A 19,918-nucleotide genomic window follows, 5' to 3' on the forward strand; every position below is an offset into this window, starting at 1 on the left:
TAAGCAAACATGACATTTTCCTTGCACTGTGATCACAGATGAGTCATTAAGTAAAATGATTAATCACAAATCAATGTTACTAAGCTCCTTTAGAGACGATGTGGCCCTTGTCATGCAAGTATAAGCTCTCCATTTATGGGCTAATGCATTAATTCTCGCTCTCGGGCTGTTGTTGTTGGTCTTAAACATCAGAGTCTGCCGGAAATTTGTGTGCAATTAAGCTCAAGTGATGACCTCCTTATACACATTTTGGCACTTTTTATCTGGTAGCATGCTGTGCAAATATATAAATGAATTCAAGCATTATATGGAATTGCATTAACTGTAATTTCCAGGCAGACAGATATATTTCAGAATTTTAATACATTCACCAACAAGGTATTCAGCACCATAAATTACTCATTTTATCAGTCTGCAAATAGTTTTATCGGTCAGTGAGTGGATTTGTTCTAGGGCATTATGATCGACTGTTTTGCAGCTGGACGAAACGCAGCTGGTTCCTTTCAACTGGTTGTTTTTTTTCCCTTTTCCCCAGATCTACTGGTTTGGAAAGAAGGAAGTGGATTTGTCCTAAGAATTACACAGAACATCCGTTTTGAAAGGAGCATGCTGACTGCCAATCCACTACTGAGCCAAATTCAGGGTTCTTACGTTGGCTTATAAAGTCCTTAAACAACACAAGGTTTGGATACCTAAAGGAGTGTGTCTTCTCCCTTAAAGATCTGTCCATGAGATCTTGGGGGGAGGTCCTTGCAGCTCTACCGTGGGCAGCTGAAATTCACCATGTGGCAGTGGGTCTTCTTGGTGATAGTGGCACCCTGGCTACATAATTCTCTCTCTCTTCCCAAGATGCAACCGGCACCAATTCTTTTAAGCCATTAAGGTGGGTGGGCATACACACCTAAACATGGGTTTGTCCAACTGAGAGAGCCCGTATTCGTGCACATGCTTTGAATGGAAAATAGGCATCGGATTCAGTCCCTGGCATCTCCACTTAGGATGAGGCAAGTGGCAGGAAAGAGCTCTGCCCGAAACCCTGGAAAGCTACTCCCAGGCTCTCCCAGGCTGCATGCACAGTTAAAGCACATGGCTCACCCCCAAAGAATTCTGGGAACTGTAGTTTGTTGTGGATGCTGGGAATTATAGCTGTGTTCAGTGCAAACTACGGTTTCCAGGATTCTCTGCAGGAAGCTATGTGCTTAAAAACAGCCCCAGAGTAGACAGTACTGAGACAGGTGGAGACCTGGTTTGTGACAGCTTCCTATATCCACTGATCATTCTCCCTCGTCGTTTAAAATAGGTTTCCTTTGAACGGCTGCATCTCAGTGACAGAGTAACTGCCTCATGTCCTTATTCAACTCCTGCAGTGTCCCATCAACCCCAAGGGGGTCAATAATTTGGGAGATGCTAACCTAGTACCTAATCCTTGGCTCTTATTGCAACTCAGCCTAAACATGTGTAATTGAAATGATGACATAGTCTTCCCTTGCCCCCTTCTCTAATGTTTCACTGTGCCTCTTTTAGGCTATCGTACCTGTATTTTGGAAAGTATCAGGAAACTAAGATGGTGCTCTATCTTTAGAAAGGGGTTCCTAAACTGTGATCTGTGGCCCAAAAGCTTCATTCAGGTGATCCACAACATGTCCACATTAAACATCCATATTGATTCTTAATTATATTTGTATTGCCTCTTTTTATCTTATACATTGTATAAGACGTATTGCTCCGTATTACAATTTTTTTTCTGTGGCGTTCAAATTGCAATACAATAAAAAAGTAATACTCAATAAAAATACAATTTAAAACCATGAGCCATTGAGCACAGTGCATTACAATTGCTACAAAAGGCAACGATAATGATAATAATAAAATCAGTAACCAATTTGTAAGTGGTCCAGCAGGTGCGGTGAGTTTAGGAACTGGTCTTATGACAGGAGCTACTGGACAATATCTGGCAGAGTGCTGACCTAAATGGTCTCCAGATCTAGTTGTCTTTCAGACTTCACATTTGGCATGTTAATTAGATGAGCATGATCTCATTTTGCTAGAACATATTTTAAAACACCGTTTAACCTTTACTTACACAGAAGCTGCCCAGTATCATCTTCTAAGGATCCTTATGCTAATACACATACCATTTGATATCTAAAGGATGGTCCACACAAGTATGTCCAGGGGGGTGGGGGGGGTGCACCCGTGCAAAAGCCATCACATATACATTTTATCATCTGTTAATATAAACTGATTTACTTTACCTTCGACATTCTCATGGAGAAAGCAAGCAGGCAGGCACCTTTATATGTGTCTAAAATTCTGCTCTGAGTGGTTTTGCATTCTGCACCTACTTGATACATAAGCAATAACTTTTGCTTTTTAAATCAAGGGCTTACTATTTGTGTGGTTGCAGCATGCCCTCTAGTGGAAACCAAAGGTGCTTGCAAGCTAATTAAGATGAAAACAGTACATTTTTAAAAATTCCTTCTGGCAGTATTAAGTAGTTGGTGCTGTTGGGTAGATGTCAAGGCTGAGGAGGGGCCCATGCTGACACACCAATTCTGTCATTTCCACCAGTCCCTGTCCCTGGGAAAAGGTGTTGCAATTAAAGATAATAGAAAGAGTGCTGCAGAAACACTGTAAAACTGCTACCAGTCTATGATGATACTGAATTTGGTAAGTCAGTGGTCTGACTTGATAGGAATCAGGTTGTAAGCTTCTTGAGAACAGGGATCTATCTGTGTTGCCTGACTCACTCTGCAAAGCACCATATGCAATGACTGTATAATCCATTTATCTGTAGGAGCAATCCAAGTATGGCACTGAACACATGTAGTTGCATTATTATGTTTCTTTTTAATATTATTCCAAACTATCATATCCACTAATTTAAAGTACAATTAAGGGCTTAAGGGGGAGAAAAGTAAAACAATATCCTATTGGGAAAAACCTTCACAACATCAAAAAATAAAGAAAGAACAGTTTTCCACAAACATCATAGTGAGCAGATACAGAATGTACAGCAAACAGTTGTATGTACATGTGCATTTCAGCATACAATACACTTTTGCAGAGAACCTGGAAAATAGTCCAGATTTAATATATCTATTTGTATTTAAGACCATCTGAAGTATATTGCCAAAGGTAAACATCTTCTTTGCTTTGGTTATGAAGCACACATCCTCAGAATGCCAATGCCATTGGCCCTTACAAAGCAACTCTCAACCATGTTTCTGAACATATTTCTAATCTCCCCCCACCCCCCGGTCACAAACCATCACACACACACCCAATGCATTCTGATCCAGTATGATGCACATGATCTGATAACAGCTCAGGTTATAATGTTAGCTGCCCCCCTGCTGCACTGATTTTGGCCAACATGACAAATAATAATCCAAAATAATCTGCAAGACACAGGGAGTATAATACTACTGATCCAAGATGGAACATGTTGAAGTGGCTAAACTGTGCATCCACCAGATGTGGCTGGACTTCACCTCCCATCAGCCTGAGGGATCAGCGGAGTTGCAGCCCAACAGCATATGGAGGGCCACAGGCTAGTCACCCACAAGTTAAGGTTTCAAGATAAGTGATGAGAATCTGACCTACTGGGAAAACCTGTTTGCAAAAAGGAAGAAAGTCAACAGCATGCTAATATTTAGAAGGCAGGTATGCCAAGCGGGTGGGGAAAATATGAGCACTAACAGGTCCTTTTATTTCAGCATTAGTAAGAAATTTGGCTAATGTCCTATAAGATTTTCTACAAGTGCTGTACACCAGCCTTAAGGGGTTTTTAAGTCATATATACAATCTGATGTAATATTTGTGTGAGAAATTATCTATGGTTTTCTTTGACCAACATACAGGGGGGGGAAAAACTTATTGTGAACCACAAGATCATCTTAAATGTTGAGATCGCCAACTTCAGCGAGCATTTTGAACAGAACCAGGGTATAGCATCCTATATCCTGCCTTACACAAATGTCACTGCTTTATTTCAGTCAAAACATTTCTATCGGAAAATGAAACCAATGCAGATGCAAGAACAAGATGTAAAACAGATCTTATTAGGCTAAGAGAACAACTTTTTTCCAATCAAGTTTTCAGTGCTCCTTCTAAGCTTTGTGAGATCAGCAATTCCAAAGAAGGTGAATTGTGTATTTGCTCACTTGCACTAGTTAAATTATTTATGCATCTTGTGAAGCATTCAAGATAAATAGGACCCAGACAAAAGTCTACCAAGCAGACCCCCCAACTTGCTTCCATTCTATAACAAGTGTGTATGAAAGGGGGGGGGCTCAGCTATAGTTTCATTTTCACTTACAATGCTAGTTTAATTCAAAATGAATGTTCACTGAGTGACCAATGTGTTCAGTTTAGACAGAGAAACACCTTAAACACAGTACATTATGTGCTCAATAAAATGGAGATTAATGGGGGTGGGGGTTTAAAGGGAAACTATAAAGTGTTATGCAACCATTCAGCTACAAAAATCAAGATCTAGGACGGAGGCAAAATAGATCAAACACTCAAAAAAATTGTCATAATGATGAGTTTTGGCTGTGGTCTTATCCTATTTACTCCAAAGTATTTTACCTGTGAGCTATGAGCTACTTCAAATGTTTCCTGCTTTGGGGGAGGGGTATGTGTGTGTGTTATGTGTGATTGCCTAATGAAACAAGATTTTAGTAGAAACTTTTTAGAATTAGAGCCAGGAGTATCACATCATTAAGAACCACTTTTAAAGCAGAAATCCCTTTATCTAGTGAATGTCCAACACTTGTAACTACTTGAAATTCACCCACAGTATCATCAGTTCCTAAAAGTTAGATGTGATTCAGAAACATTAAACTACAGCTTAGCATTACATGCATGAACCTGCTCCCCATTTCTATCTCTTTATCCTGTGTGGCCATACAGAAATCAGCAACACCCACTTCAGTTTTAAGCTAACCAGAGTTTGCCACTTTCACCTGAGTTGGGAACTACGGTTGCTTTTAATCATGGTTTATGCAAAAGAGCCAAGATGAGAAACCAACCTTTGAGTTAGCTTCTTTAGACAAATAGTAGCTTACACTAACCAGTTTGTAACACTTCAAGTGAAATAAACAGAGGTTAGTCTGAAATGGAAGAAGGTGCTTCCTAGTTGGTATCGGAGGATGCACATAACGCTAAATTTAGTGCATCTCCCACAGATTCACACTATGAAAGCTAAACAATGTAGAGGCAGCAGTAATGAAGATGTGCAATGGGTCTTTTAAACACACCTGGTTAACTCTGTTATAGCAAATAATGTCATGAAACCACTCATAAATATTAACCAAATGAGATCACTTTAACCATGAAACTGAATAAAGAAATATGTGGTTTTATGCAAAAACATAAGGTCAGGATGGAAATCTCTCAACCGCTGCCTTTTCCCCCCAAAAAGCTGAACAGGGCTTTGAGAAATAAACATTATCATCTTTTTGAAACACCAGGAAAATGTTATCTGCTTAATTTCAATTTTGCAATGTTCTCCTCAAAACCTTCACTTTAAAGAAAAGGTCTCAAATAAATTTTAAGGCACATGACACTACAGTGATTTGGAACATATACACACATGCATCTAGAGGGAGGAAATGTGAATTTGTTTCTAGAAGTTTCCTTCACCAGATTGTCCTATTGCTTTGTAACACCACATCAGGCCTTCACACCATGAATGACCCACTCGGCTATATGTAGCCATATTTCATGGCCTGACAGGCACTTGCAAGCACTTTCTGCCTACCTGGTTTTGAATTCCCTGGCAAGCAGAAACGCAGGTTCAATAGTCCCTTGTGGGCCACATATACGTTAGTCATGGGGTGCATTTGGCTTAAAAGGTTCCCCAGTCCCTGCAGTAAATGAAGCCATGGGAGGATTATTGGGGTTTCTTTGTTTCTGTTTTTATTATGTATTCCTTTTTTATTGTAATTTTATGTTGCGAACCGCCCTGAGTTCTATGGGCATAGGGCAAAATAAAAATTAAATAATAATTATTTCAATAAATCTAAAAATGATTTTGTGTAGCCTTAAAGCCTTGATATGATTGCAGTAGGAACAAAAATGTGCGACGTCAAACTGTAGTGTCTTGCTTGTGCAAACAGGACTTACCCTTGTAGCCCTCCCCAACATTCCCAAAATCTGCTCTGCAAAAACTGAGGGATCCTTCAGAGCAGATGGGGAGGGCACGGGAGGAAGAGAAGGAAGAGCAATCCTGCCACGTCCACTGGGAGAACATGTCACCCAGTAACTATTAATGGAGTTGCAGTTTTTTGTTTTGTTTTTTAAAGAAAATAACATTAAGCCATTCAGGCCAAAAAGCAGGTAGAGGGGGAAATACTCTTATCCAAAGAACAACTATTATATCTATCTGGTTAAGGCGGAATTACAAACGAAATGCAAACTTTTCAGTAAAGTACTCACAGATATTTGCAAGCAAAATAAATTAGCCTTAGTTTCTTTTTCTTTTTTTTAAGTATCCTCTTAATCTCTTACCACATGCCTATTTTTGCTTTTAAACTATAGATGAGGGACACAGGCTAACTAGCCCCAGCTCCAATCAAAATTTTGGTAAAAGTATATGTAAACAATATAATAGGCTTAAGGCTTAGAAAGAACACTGATTTAAAATAAAATAAAAAATCGCTCCTGTCACATCAAGACATCCACATCTCTTTCATGGTCGTCCTCAGTGACTTTTAAAGAAAGAACCTCTTCATTAAGGAACAAACCACTCAGTCTCTCCTTTCGAGCCTGCCGTTTCTCTTTCAGTTGTCTCTTGCGCAGAGCCTTTTGCTGAAGCTTGCGCTGTTTAGAACGTTTCTGTCAAAATAAAGGAAATGGCCAAAGTCAATCCCAGTCTCTACACAAAACTGTACACACCACTGTAAAACAAGACACATATTTAACTAGGACTTTGTACACACAATACTTTTAAAGCACCCCTCCCCCAAGAATTATGGGAACTGTAGTTTGTTAAGGATACTGAGCATCACAGCTCTAAACCACAGTTCCAACTAGGGTGGGGAGATGTGCTTTAAACAGATGTTGTGTATACAGCCAAAAACTAATTCAGTATTTTCAGGTAAGCATCTTTTAACGAAGATACTGGGATGGAAGAGGAAGAAAGGAACCCTCTTCTACATGCCTCGTAATATCCAGTTACATATGGCAATAATCTGGTGATAATCTGGAAGGGTCCACCCACAAAGATATGCCAACTCTATCCTCCCTACACAAAGTTCAATGAGAAAGGACTCTTTACAGAAATCTGCATGAAAGCAGATTTATAGCAAGATGGGTGACAGGACCTTTTCAGTGGTGGCTCCCTGGCTTTGGAACGCCTCCCTAGTGAGGCACATTTGTCTCTACCGTTATTAATTTTCAGGAGGAATTTGAAAACATTCCTGTTTGCCCAGACATTTGGTGGCTGAAGAATATTTGTTTCTGGCAATCCGGTAATGATGGGATGGAATAATGTAACTGTAACTGGTTTCCTAATGTTTTAAACTGTTTTAGAATGTTTTTGCTTTGTTTTCTTTTTTTAACTTGCATATCTGTTTCCTGCCCTGGGCATCTTGAGGAAGAAGGGTAGTATATAAATCCAAAAAACCAACAATTTCTTTTTTGGAGCTATAAATTTAACAACATAAGACCATATTCATTGCTTTCTTTGGTTCAAAACGTGACTCGACTTGGTAATGGCTGCTTTCCTTCACCTTTGATTGTATAGATATAAAAATTAAAAAAGAAAACAAAAAAGAGAAATCTTAATGACATTTTATTTGACCACAATCCAAAGTTAACAGCTAGTTTCCCTTTGGGGTCAGAAGTATCCTATGGCTTTCATGAAGAAATAAGAGTAATTGAAATTGATGGTGCTATACTGAAAGTGCTAATCTTTCAAAGTTCAATTGTCCACAGTGCTAACAAATACTGAACTTGTTTGTTTAAGCTGTTTTAGCTCTTATTCCATACTTTCAAATCTGATGGGAAAATAAAAGAGCGTTAGAGCTCATTAAGCTGCAAGTTACCTACAGGAAAGGTGGGCTACCCTTTTCTCCGGAATCCTCAAAAAATAACATTCATCGAGCTTTTGCAACATGTAAATGCATTTACATTTTAACTGTAATGATTCAAAGTATACTAATAAGGTTTTTTTTAAAGTCCATCTGAATCTGAAGCTTTACTTTTGAATCCCTGATTCGCTCTGCAGCACTTGCAGATAAGTTGCTGTCGCTGTGAGCCCGGCTCATGTTGGCGCTGGAGTTTGAACCAGAGTTGCCAATGCTGGAACCGCTGCTGCTCGCTGAGCTGACCATGCTGGCGCTGCTGCTGCTGGCGCTGGCACCGCTCACTCCACTGGCACTGCCACAACTGTAGCTGCTTCGCTTCCAGTTCTCCCTTGCAGACCGCTGCCGGGGGCCATGCTCCTTGATATAATTTCTGACCTAAACGTACAAAGAAAGAAGTCAAGGCAAGAGTCGAAGTGGCAAGCGCTTGGATACACCTGACCTTCAAAAGACTAGGGACACATCTACACAGAAACATCCAAAGCACAAAGTTACAGGTAGGTAGCTGTGTTGGTCTGCCATAGTCGAAACAAAATAAAAAAATTCCTTCCAGTAGCACCTTAGAGACCAACTAAGTTTATTATTGGTATGGGCTGCAGTGTGCATGCACACGAAAGCTCATACCAATAACAAACTTAGTTGGTCTCTATGGTGCTACTGATGGGACGCGGGTGGCGCTGTGGGTAAAACCTCAGCGCCTAGGACTTGCCGATCGCATGGTCGGCGGTTTGAATCCCCGCGGCAGGGTGAGCTCCTGTCGTTCGGTCCCAGCTCCTGCCCACCTAGCAGTTCGAAAGCACCCTTAAGTGCAAGTAGATAAATAGGTACTGCTTTATAGCGGGAAGGTAAACGGCGTTTCTGTGTGCTGCTCTGGTGCCGGTTCGCCAGAGCAACTTCATCACGCTGGCCACATGACCCGGAAGTGTCTCCGGACAGCGCTGGCCCCCGGCCTCTTAAGTGAGATGAGCGCACAACCTTAGAGTCTGTCAAGACTGGCCCGTATGGGCAGGGGTACCTTTACCTTTATGGTGCTACTGAAAGGATTTTTTATTTTATTTTGTTTCGATCCAAAGCACTATTATACCAATTTAATCATGGCTTCTGGCCAAAAAATCCTGAGCACTGTGGTTAGTTAACGATGCTGAGTATTATTAGGAAAACTACTGTTCCCCTCACAGAACTAAAATTCCTAGGTGGTTAAGCAATCAATCTCTCTCCCCAAGAAAGTCTGGGAATTGCAGCTCTATGAGGGGAACAGGAATCCCCAAATAATTCTCGGCACCATTAAAAAACAACACCCCAGAGTTCCCAGGATTCTTTGGGAAGAAGTAATGACTGTTTAAAGTGGTATGATACTGCAGATGGGGGCCTGAATTAGTGCTGTATGGTCCACATGATGCTATATGAAGACTGTTCAGAAACTTCAGTTGGTTTTAAAAGCAACTACTGGGGGAACCCTACTAGACACACAGGTGCTTTACCAGGTCCAATTGCTGGAATATTCTAGAAGAAACTTTTGAAAATGGTCTTGAACAGGTTGCTAGGCAACAGAAAATTTCCCCAGCAACAGGTGTTCACCTAAGTCCGGGTCAGTGTAAATGAGTATGTGAAGGAGTCAGCATTAGGTCTCTGGCTAAAAGAGAAAAAGATTATGTTGCTTTATTTGTTTTCTCTATTAAATGACCAGTGTAAAGTTTTGTAAACAATAAAGGCTCTGAGAAACAGAACCAAACGGTGTTTATTCCTGTAATGGGAATTTCACTAGGAGCTGCAATGCTGCTGCTGTAAAGAAGTAAAAGATGCAGGAAAGGTTTTCTGTAAAAGGAACTCTGCTGCAGAAAGAAAGGGAAACCCAAGAGTAGATGCTCACCCACCAACACCAATGACTTTCCCTCCTTTTCAATATACTTTAATGCCCTAAGTAGCCTGGGACCAGGATATTCAAGGATCCCCATCTGCAGAGAGTGTGCTGATAGACGAGGATATCCACAGGCCACTACCTTCCATAAGTATCTCTTTATTAAGTAAGGTATGGTGGAAATGTTTTCAAGTTAACACATATGAAACACATATGAGTAACAAAAAAAATCTGATGGAGAACGAAAGGGATGGAACAACCCTGACACAATTGTAGAAGTATGTATTCTTACTCTTGAGGGGCCCAACAAAGAGGGTTCTACCTTATGACAGCTCATTCCAAAATAAAATGCATTAAGTCTTTCAGTTGCCCTTAAATTAACAACTAATTGTTACTGTTTATAGAAGTATGCAGCAAGATTATGCATACCAGAATAAGACAAACAGTTGGTTTAAAAAGAATCTCAAGCTCGGTTTCACGTACCTGTTTCAGCTTTTCATCAGTGAGGCAATTTAGTTCGATAATAAACTCATTGTCTGTAGGAGAAATCTGAGCTGTGGGATCAATAATTTTAATGATGTCAAGCTGCTCTCGAAGCCCCATCTCCATGCTGACTTTACGACTCAGATATTCAATATATTCCACCTAAGAAAACAATGGAACAGGTAGTTAGTTACCAATAATGTTCACTGAGAATCCCACATTCAAGGGGAGATGTGCTGTGAGAGAAGGACAGGGATTTCTTGGCTGAAGCCTCCTCCCTTTGGATTGCCCTCCTCAGAGAAATTTGGGTAGCATCATCTCTGCTCTCTTTAGACAACAAGCCAAGCCTTACTGTCTATCCTCCCCAATTCTTTCCTACCAGTTGCTATCTGCTAGTTATGCTTTATCCTCTATTTAGTCTATTATGGATGGCCTTTGGGGGGCTTTTAAAACATTTTTATTAGATGGAGGCAGGGTATAAATGTCAGCTCTTTCACAATTCAAGATACCTTGAATAACACCACAGAAAAATAAAACTTGAGAAATTAACCTCCTCTATATAATTAAGAGAATTAGCACTTACTGTTACAAACCAGAGTTTTATCTGCTATGAATAATTTAGCCCTTAAAAAATTGTTTACAAGCATGCAGTCTCCAAATGCAAAAAGGTTTTACCTGTTCATCGTTAGTCATTGCGCTCCATGGAAGCTCATCAAGATTCCTGTGCTTGTTTTTCTTTTTTGGGAGCATGCAGGGAGAGCTTGATATACTGGGTATGATGTCAGAAAGCACATCACTTCCACTTGCAATGTCACTGCCAGGCAACTTATAGACAAAAAAATACATATATCCGATCAATTTCAGAATGAAGCAATGCAGTCCAACATTCAGCAAGAAACTAAAACACTAGAATTAAATACGGAAAATTAAGGCTTCAATCCTAAACACACCTACATGGGAGCCAACTGTGTTAGGAAAAGTAGGATTGACTTATGGCTACTGTCTAGCTGGAAACACAGTGCTTTCAATGTTGTTATACAGACCACGGCAGTTTATTAATGCATGGGACAGCCTATAAAAGCATTTTTACCTGCCATTCAAATTCACTGTCTGACCAGTCCCAATATGTACTAATGGAAGAAGAGACATCGCTGCAGACACTACCCTCCGGGAACAAATCAAAAGATGTCAGGTCCTGATCATCCAAAAGTGAGAAGCAGTCATCCTGGTCACCGACAGAGACAGACGAAAACAGTTCTTCACTGCATTCAGAGCTGGCTACACTCGTGCCACATGAAGTCAAGTGCCACCTGTAAAACAGAATGGCAGTCACGTTTGACCTTAGTATTTCAGTAACGTTCAATGTTGCTAGCTTACTTGGAATTAAAAGCCAACTAACATAAGCACCAGGATGAACAGCTGTTGACAGGTATCTGCTTAAGATCTTGAGTGCACAATAACATGCAGTAAGCAAGTTGTGTCCCCCCATGTCTTGCATTGAGCTTCAAAGCAGCCATTCAAAATATGCACCAGTTATGGGGCAACAAAGGGTACATGGCAGATTAGGGATTGTTCATGTTCAGCTCACAGTGAGCCAGACAATGGCCTCGAAGGATGACAAAATAAGCCCTAAGTTAGACCCCTAGTTAATATTTCTTAAGCAATGGTACCCCATCTATAAACTTCATTATCCCATCAGAAGTCCACAAGCTTAGCAGCTTTGTTGGCTTCAGAAAAGAAGTAAATGCACCTCTTTTTCAAATGAACTTCACAGACAAAACTTTAGGTTTCAATATGCTGCTGCATCCAGATGTGTTAATAAGTGTAAATTGAAATTGTTTACATTCATACACCATTTTATATGTATGCAGCCTTTCCATAATTCAAACCATGCTCATGGTGGCTTGCAAAATGGGGGGGGGGATGCTCAACTACAAAGAAAAGTAGTCATAAGCAATAAAACATCAAAATTACATGACCAAATTGAAAAATTTCCACATAAATCATAATCAGACCTAAAATAAAGATACCAAAAAAAAAGAACAACCCCCCTCCAAGCAAATTCCCGAGTATTGCATAATGCTTTATTGTTATAAGTATTTATCTTGCAATTTATGTGTTTCAAACTGCTTCAGGGATCCAACAAGCAAAAAAGAAGGAATAATGTCCCACTGATTTCTATGACCGCCATGAACCCTTCTGAAGTTTACCATTGTTTATTTTCTCTATCAGGGGTTCTGTACCTACAGGTGGAACTCAAAAAATTAGAATATCATGGAAAAGTTCATTTATTTCAGTATTTCAACTTAAAAGGTGAAACTAATATAGGAGATAGACTCATGACATGCAAAGCAAGATATGTCAAGCCTTTATTTGTTATAATTGTGATGATCATGGCATACAGCTGATGAAAACCCCAAATTAACAATCTCAAAAAATTAGACTATTAAATGAAATCAGCAAAACAAGGATTGCAAATAGAGCAATATTGGACTTCTGAGAAGCAGAAGCGTGCATATGTACTCAGTACTTGGTTTGGGCCCCTTTTGCATCCATTACTGCCTCAATGCGGCGTGGCATGGATGCTATCAGCCTGTATCACTGCTGAGGTGTTATGGAAGACCAGGATGCTTCAATAGCAGCCTTCAGCTCTTCTGCATTGCTCGGTCTCATGTCTCTCATTTTCCTCTTGGCAATGCCCCATAGATTCTCTATGGGGTTCAGGTCAGGCAAGTTTGCTGGCCAATCAAGCACAGTAATCCCATGGGCACTGAACCAGGTTTTGGTACTTTTGCCAGGAGATTTTGGAGCACTTCATGCTTTCTTCTGCAGATGAGCTTAATGGGGATGCCAACTTTATTTTCCAGCAGGACTTTGGCACCTGCCCACACTGCCAAAAGTACCAAAACCTGGTTCAGTGCCCATGGGATTACTGTGCTTGATTGGCCAGCAAACTTGCCTGACCTGAACCCCATAGAGAATCTATGGGGCATTGCCAAGAGAAAGATGAGAGACATGAGACCAAGCAATGCAGAAGAGTTGAAGGCTGTCATTGAAGCATCCTGGTCTTCCATAACACCTCAGCAGTGATACAGACTGATAGCATCCATGCCACGCCGCATTGAGGCAGTAATGGATGCAAAAGGGGCCCAAACCAAGTACTCGGTATACAGTGGTACCTCGCAAGACGAATGCCTCGCAAGACAAAAAACTCGCTAGACGAAAGGTTTTTCCGTTTTCGATTTGCCTCGCAAGACGAATCTCCCTATGGCCTTTTTTCGCAAGACGAAAACGTCTCGCGACTTTGTTTCCTTTGTCTAAAAACAAAGACATGTTTTGTTTATAAAGTTAATTTATTTTCCCTTCAATTTTTGAACTGCTCTTTACAGTATGTGTGACTTTAAAGAGCAGTTAATAAACTGTTGTTGTACCAAATTTGGCTTTGTTTGGACTTTTTTTGACCATAGGAACGCATTAATTGATTTTCAATGCATTCCTATGGGATTTCGTGATTCGCAAGACGAAAAATTCGCTAGACGACAAAACTTGCGGAACGAATTAATTTCGTCTTGCGGGGCACCACTGTATATGCACGCTTCTGCTTCTCAGAATTCCAATATTGCTCTATTTGCAATCCTTGTTTTGCTGATTTCATTTAATATTCTAATTTTCTGAGATTGTTACTTTGGGGTTTTCATCAGCTGTACGCCATGATCATCACAATTATAACAAATAAAAGCTTGACATATCTCACTTGCATGTCATGAGTCTATCTCATATATTAGTTTCACCTTTTAAGTTGAATTACTGAAATAAATGAACTTTTCCATGATATTCTAATTTTTCGAGTTTCACCTGTATATGACAGGCAGATACAAGACAGGGCAGGCTTCTCTCTGCTACAAAAAAAGAAAGAAATGAACTTCTTGAATTTCTGCTTGTCAGGAAACATTAATGGCACAGAAATTTGCTTAGTGTGCAAATATTAACAGTGTGAAAGGCTTCCATGGAAATACGTTAAGGGCACAGGAGCCCTGCTAGAAAAGAAGCTGCCATCTCTACCCACTGCAAGGGTTGCCACCTTCTCTTCTGGCCCTGCTCCTCTGCCCTGAACAGCAGTACTGCAAATAAAAAAACTGAACAAGTGACACCTTCCCTTGCACAGATATATCAGCAATGGGAACAGCTCTGCCTATTAATTTTCTGCGTGCCAAGCAGGTTATTAAAAAAAGAAGTGGCAAACCTACCTAGCTTCTACTCAGCCTCAACCACATCAATGTATTGAAGCCAATATGTTAAGTGTTTAGTCCCGTCTCTCCTTAGTTTTATTAAGAAATTTTTTTTAAAAAACCCATACAGTCCCCTCACCCCCAGCAGACTTCTTAGCCTCCTTGTACCCAAACACCATGTGCTTTTCAATGCACAGTGCGGATGCGACTGGTACCAATCCCCCCCCACCGCCTCTCGCCATTAATTTGTGTTGTTCTGAGACTTTTGGGGTGCAGGATTTAAATATCCCGTGGAGAGAATTCTCCTACCTGCATTCTTCCCAATGGGAAATCAATAAAAACAGAAATAGGGGCTTCTACTGAAAATGTTGCATTATTAAATACTACAGAATATTATTATTATTATTATTATTATTATTATTATTATTATTATTATTATTATTGAGGCCCTTTAGATGTTGAAGCAGAAGAAGATATGAAAAGATAACCCCCTCGATTCATTCTTCCAGATAGGAAAGGTGTTACAATAGGAATTCGGGCTTCCCACAAGGAAACGTCTAACTTTCCCCCCACAGCTTCCCACGCAGTTAAGAGGCTTTTAAAGCTGGGGGTGGGGGGAGAGAGAGAGAGAGAAACTATTCGGGGCGAGCATGATCCGCAGCACCTCACACCCATGTCGACGGCCCTTTTGGGGTCCCTTCGAACTCCCACGGCTCTCCCCTTCCCTTTCTTCCCAGACTCCCCTGCGAGGTAGGCGGGGGACGGGGCCGCCGCTCCATCGGGGGCCCACAAGACCACCTGAGACACGCTCCCCCCCACACTCTTCGCCCCCCCAACCCGTTCTCGCCTGTGGGCGTGGAGGCGGCGCAGAGGGTCCGTGCGGTGGCAGGAGGAGAGGTGGCAGCCGAAGTCGCTGACGTCCAGGCAGGCGGACCCCTCATCGCACAAGCCGAGGCCGCCGCCGGCGCCATGCGCGCGGGGCGGCGCGGAGAAGAGGAGGGCGCTGGGCTCGTCGGGGGCCAGGAACTTCTGCGGCTCCTCGCCGGCCATGGCGGGGAGGCGGCGGGGCTTACGCGTCCCTCAGGCGCCCGCGGGCCCCGCGACGGGGAGGCTCAGCCGAGCCGCCATAACGGGAAAGAAAGCGATTCTCCTCCGCGATCACTGCCGGCTTCCAAACGGAGCCTCCTGTCAGAGATCCAGCGGCCGCTCGGACCGGAAGCCTCTATCGCCAGCTTCCTCCGAGAGGCAAGTCTGTATGCTGAGCCGCGCGCCTGCCTAGGAGGGGGGAGAGGGGGAGAAAGAAGAAAGCCCGTCTCCCCCCCCCCTCTCTCTCTCTCCCTGCAGCGCCCCCTGCCGTGGAGGCGGGCAATAGCAAGGGGTGCAGCGAGCTCAAGTGGGCGTTGAAACTAGAGTTTTAAAAAATAGAGCGAAATTGTGGGGAGCATGGTTTCCGCGAGAGTATTTGAAGGACTAGACGGCTGCAAATTTAGAGCCACCGATGCTCAATTTATTGTAAAAAATAAGAGGGCACTAGCCTCGGTCTGGCTGGCTGCAGGCGATTGCAAACAGGAGAGGCGTGGGAAACAAATTATCTCTCTCCTGGTTTGGAGGCTTCAGCACAGCTGTTGCTGGGTGCTGCTCAGGTTTGCAATAAAAAGGCTACGTGCTTTGTTGAAGAGGCTCATAACGCGCTGGGTAGCCTTGGGACAAAGATACAACGCTACCACCTTATCAGAAATCTCCAAATTTGAGGCGCTGTTGCTGGCACCAAAGCAGCGTTACGATGGAAGAGAACACGGATAACATTCCTGTGTATGAGGGAAATATATTTGGTGTTGATATGGGAACTATCAACGAGTTAATGAGAGACGACAGCATCATAGAGTGCTTTATCGTCAACCCGAGAGATGAAAGTTCCCTCATGGACTGTGAGGACGACTTGAGTGACATTTTCGGAGAGGGCGACCATGGCTTGATCCCCTTTGCAGGGCTTTTTGACGACGACGAAGGAAGCATGTTGGGTGCCGAAGGAGCTGCTCCTTTGGAAAGTGAAGCGGCCATGGTGGACCTCCCTCCGTCACCTGCGGATAAACCAACTGTGGCTCCAGAGGAGGAGGCGGCAGCGGCGGCAGCGGCGGCAGCTACCAAAAAGAGGGCAGGAGGGGAGCCGAGTGTGACAAAGGGTTTCAAGAGTACCGAAATGCTTCCATCCTCCGAACCGAAAAAGAAAGTGAGAAAGACAAATCAAGAAGTGCCAGATGAGGAGCAGCCCTCCTGTAGCTACCAGGAAGCCCCTTCCAAAGCCTCACCTCCGTACAATGTGGAGCAAGCAGTTGCTGCTGTAGAAGCGAGGATGAAGACTTTGGTGCCATTGCAGACAACTCCAGAGCCGCAGCTCTTAAGTGAAATGGGGGAAATTCAACCAACCGAGGATGAAGGAGAAGAGGAACGCGAATGGAACAAGACCCCTCAGCAATTGCTCCGTGTTCTTCAGCAGAAAGTTGCCACGACTGGAAATAAAACCATCAGCTTTTTTGAACTAACATATAATATGGGATGCAAGGAAGTAGGAGGAACATTCTACTGTTTGTTGGAGCTTGCAAATATGCGAGCTATTGACATGAAGCAAGAGGACATATGCAGTGACATTACTATAATTCCTGCTGACAAATTCTTTGAGCTTTGAATGTTCGGCTTACTGCATTGTTAGCACAATTGGTGCTCACCTACAGGAGAAAAAAGGGAGAGTTTATTATCTGCAGAGTTAATGACTTTGGGGTTTGACTTTGGAGTTTGGGGTTGTTGCATATCTTGGATATCTATTACTATTTTGCACTGGGTGCAACTGCATTGATGGGAAAAAAATAAAAAAAAATATTGGTTCACCTAACTATGACTAATTCACTTCTTTACAATTATCTGCTTAGTAAACTAGAATGCTATGTATTTTAATTAACTACGTATTTTAATTAAAAAAACTAATGAGACAACAGGTTGCCCATTTTGGGTCTTCCGGACCCAAGATGGGCAACCTGTTTTTGTAATAGTTTTTGTAATAGAACGTTCCCCGGGAATGGAAGGTTTAGCGACCTGCATTCCAACGTACTTTAAGCAGATGCAGGTCCTTGCAACTATCATTTAAATGCAAGAAACAATGCGTGTTAGATTTTGCATTCCTTTACTGTCCATTTCCGATAGCTAGTTGCAAGCAGGGGACAATTCCACTACCGAGCACAAATTGCAATTAAGTTTCCTTCCCCACTTGTCGCTTTGTAAACTCTTAAGCATTTTCTTGGCTATGTAGAAATGCCATACATCCCGATTACAGGTTAAGGGTAAATTGCAAGCCTTGCGGGAGCGGGTGCCCGGGCGGCTTAGCATCAGTATACAGTGGACTGGGGTGCGGGGGGAACCAGGCTGGTCCCGGCTAAATTGGTTACTAATAGAAAGGGGTCGTGCCTGATTCAACCGGCCTCCAGACACAACAAGAAACTTTGCAAGAGGCGCGGCGTGAAGAGGGAGAAAGAAGACCTTTCTCAGAGTCTACTCGAGAGCAGACTTCCCTGCTTTGCGCGCCTCCCGCCTCACCACTTTCCTTGGCGTTCGGCGCCATTTTTGAAGGGCGGGTGGGGTGGGGAGGGGAATGGCAGTGCCTCGCCCAATTCTACCCGCAGATTCCCAGCGACTGAACCTGGGGTCGTCTAGAGGAGCTACATTGTGAGCAAACAGGTTGAGAATAATAAATTAATTAAACCGAGGAGGATTTACATTTCCGCCATTGCCCAGGCTGGTACAAAGAGGAACATAATTCTATATACAAATAAGAGAATAAATAAAGCTACACGCTCGTTAGCGACTTAAAATGCTGCAAGGTTCCACACACTGCGTTTCATATGGGGTTTTTGTTTTGTTTTTAAACAACGCTGTACTAGGGGTGCAACCTTCTGGCATGATACGGGGCGAAGTGGGGGGCGATTTTCGTTTTCATTTTCATCTGGTGCTGAAGAAATCCGTTACAACCTATTTGCCGCCCAGCAGGAAAGCCCCCCTGGAACTCGCTGCACACCTGGGCGCACACTTACACCTGAATTTGTACATCTGCCTGTCCCTGGGTACCCAGAGCTTAAAGACATGTCCTTTCAAACACACGTCCCTAACTTGGCAGAGAGAGAAAGAGAAACATAGAGGAGACCAGAAATGCAGGGCAAAACTGTATCAATAAGGGACGTAGCATTTCACATTTAACTACAGGGCGACCATGTATCCGGCGGCAACCCCAGTGGACACACCAAAGGGGGAGCGGGGGTGTCTTCACCCAGTGTACATTACTGGAATTGTTTTCCTGCATCAAACTCCCATTCAACGAAACTTTCTCCATCGCGTGTGGCAAAGCCGGTCTCGAAGGTACACATCGCAGCTTAAAAACTGATGGGATCTGATGGAAAATGGTTTGAGGGAAGCGTATCAAAGAGGAGTATTTTGAAATAAACTACAGTATACTTATGGATTGTGGCTAATGCCGTGTGCATTAGACTTTAAACAACAGCAGCGGGAGCGCACTGGAGCCACAGTAAGCGGTAACGTGAACACAGCGTGCGTTGCTGGCGTAAATTCCCGCTACGACTCACCCGTGCATACAAATATGCATTTATCTTTCACTGCGATCCTATATATGCCTGCTCAGAAGTAAGACCTCTATCTTTCAAGTGAACTTGTTTGCAGTTAAGTGGATCTGGACTGCAGGCTTTACCAGCAAATTAAAAATAAATAAGTGCAGGCGTATAACATTATTAGATGAGTGTGGCTTGTATCTATAAAAGTTTTTTTTTTTTCGTTTTAGGAAGATTCTTTATTACAAAACAATTTACACAGAACACCTCATCTGACATTACAGTACATACCCTTTAACTTCCGATTCACCTCATTGTGCTTTTTATACCTTACTAGTGTATACGCACTTCGTATTTATTATTCTTCTCAGTTAATTATCGGGGGGGGGGATTTTACTCTATAATTTCCTTGAACTTCAAGATTCAATCCGAATCTGTCAGGAGATTTGTGTTACTACAGTACTTTTAAAGATATTCTTTGAACCTTATCCAATCTTTACTAAATTTCTGGTTAGAGTTTCCCCTTATTCTCCCAGTCATCCTTGCAAGTTCTGAATATTCTATCTTCTTTGTTTGCCAATCAGCTATTGCGGGGATTACATCACATTGCCAATTTTTTTGCTATTAAAATCCTCGCCGCTGTGG

At 42.3% G+C, this 19,918-nt stretch overlaps 1 protein-coding gene across 1 annotated transcript; it reads right to left on the minus strand.

The window, feature by feature from the left end:
• Window positions 1-5,920: 5,920 nt before the first annotated feature.
• FAM199X (family with sequence similarity 199, X-linked) lies at window positions 5,921-15,857 on the minus strand. The gene is made up of 6 exons (XM_082207343.1): window positions 15,511-15,857; window positions 11,525-11,744; window positions 11,110-11,259; window positions 10,435-10,596; window positions 8,211-8,471; window positions 5,921-6,843 (listed from the first exon to the last, which is right to left on the minus strand). The coding sequence occupies exons 1-6, from the start codon at window positions 15,711-15,713 to the stop codon at window positions 6,673-6,675; spliced, it is 1,167 nt and encodes a 388-aa protein (XP_082063469.1). The 5' UTR covers window positions 15,714-15,857; the 3' UTR covers window positions 5,921-6,672.
• Between the last annotated feature and the right edge of the window lie 4,061 nt (window positions 15,858-19,918).

The sequence above is a fragment of the Podarcis vaucheri genome (genome assembly GCF_965113315.1).
Source record: "Podarcis vaucheri genome assembly, chromosome: Z".
Lineage (NCBI taxonomy): Eukaryota > Metazoa > Chordata > Lepidosauria > Squamata > Lacertidae > Podarcis > Podarcis vaucheri.

Bases quoted from the DNA above. Each gene is read 5' to 3' on its own strand.
- FAM199X (XM_082207343.1), bottom strand. From the start codon at position 15,713: ATGGCCGGCGAGGAGCCGCAGAAGTTCCTGGCCCCCGACGAGCCCAGC. The intron at 11,745-15,510 runs GCGAGAACGGGT...TCTGTTTTACAG, and splicing joins CGCCGCCTCCACGCCCACAG to GTGGCACTTGACTTCATGTG. The intron at 6,844-8,210 runs GTAAAGCTTCAG...TTATTTTGACAG, and splicing joins AGCGAATCAGGGATTCAAAA to AAACGTTCTAAACAGCGCAA.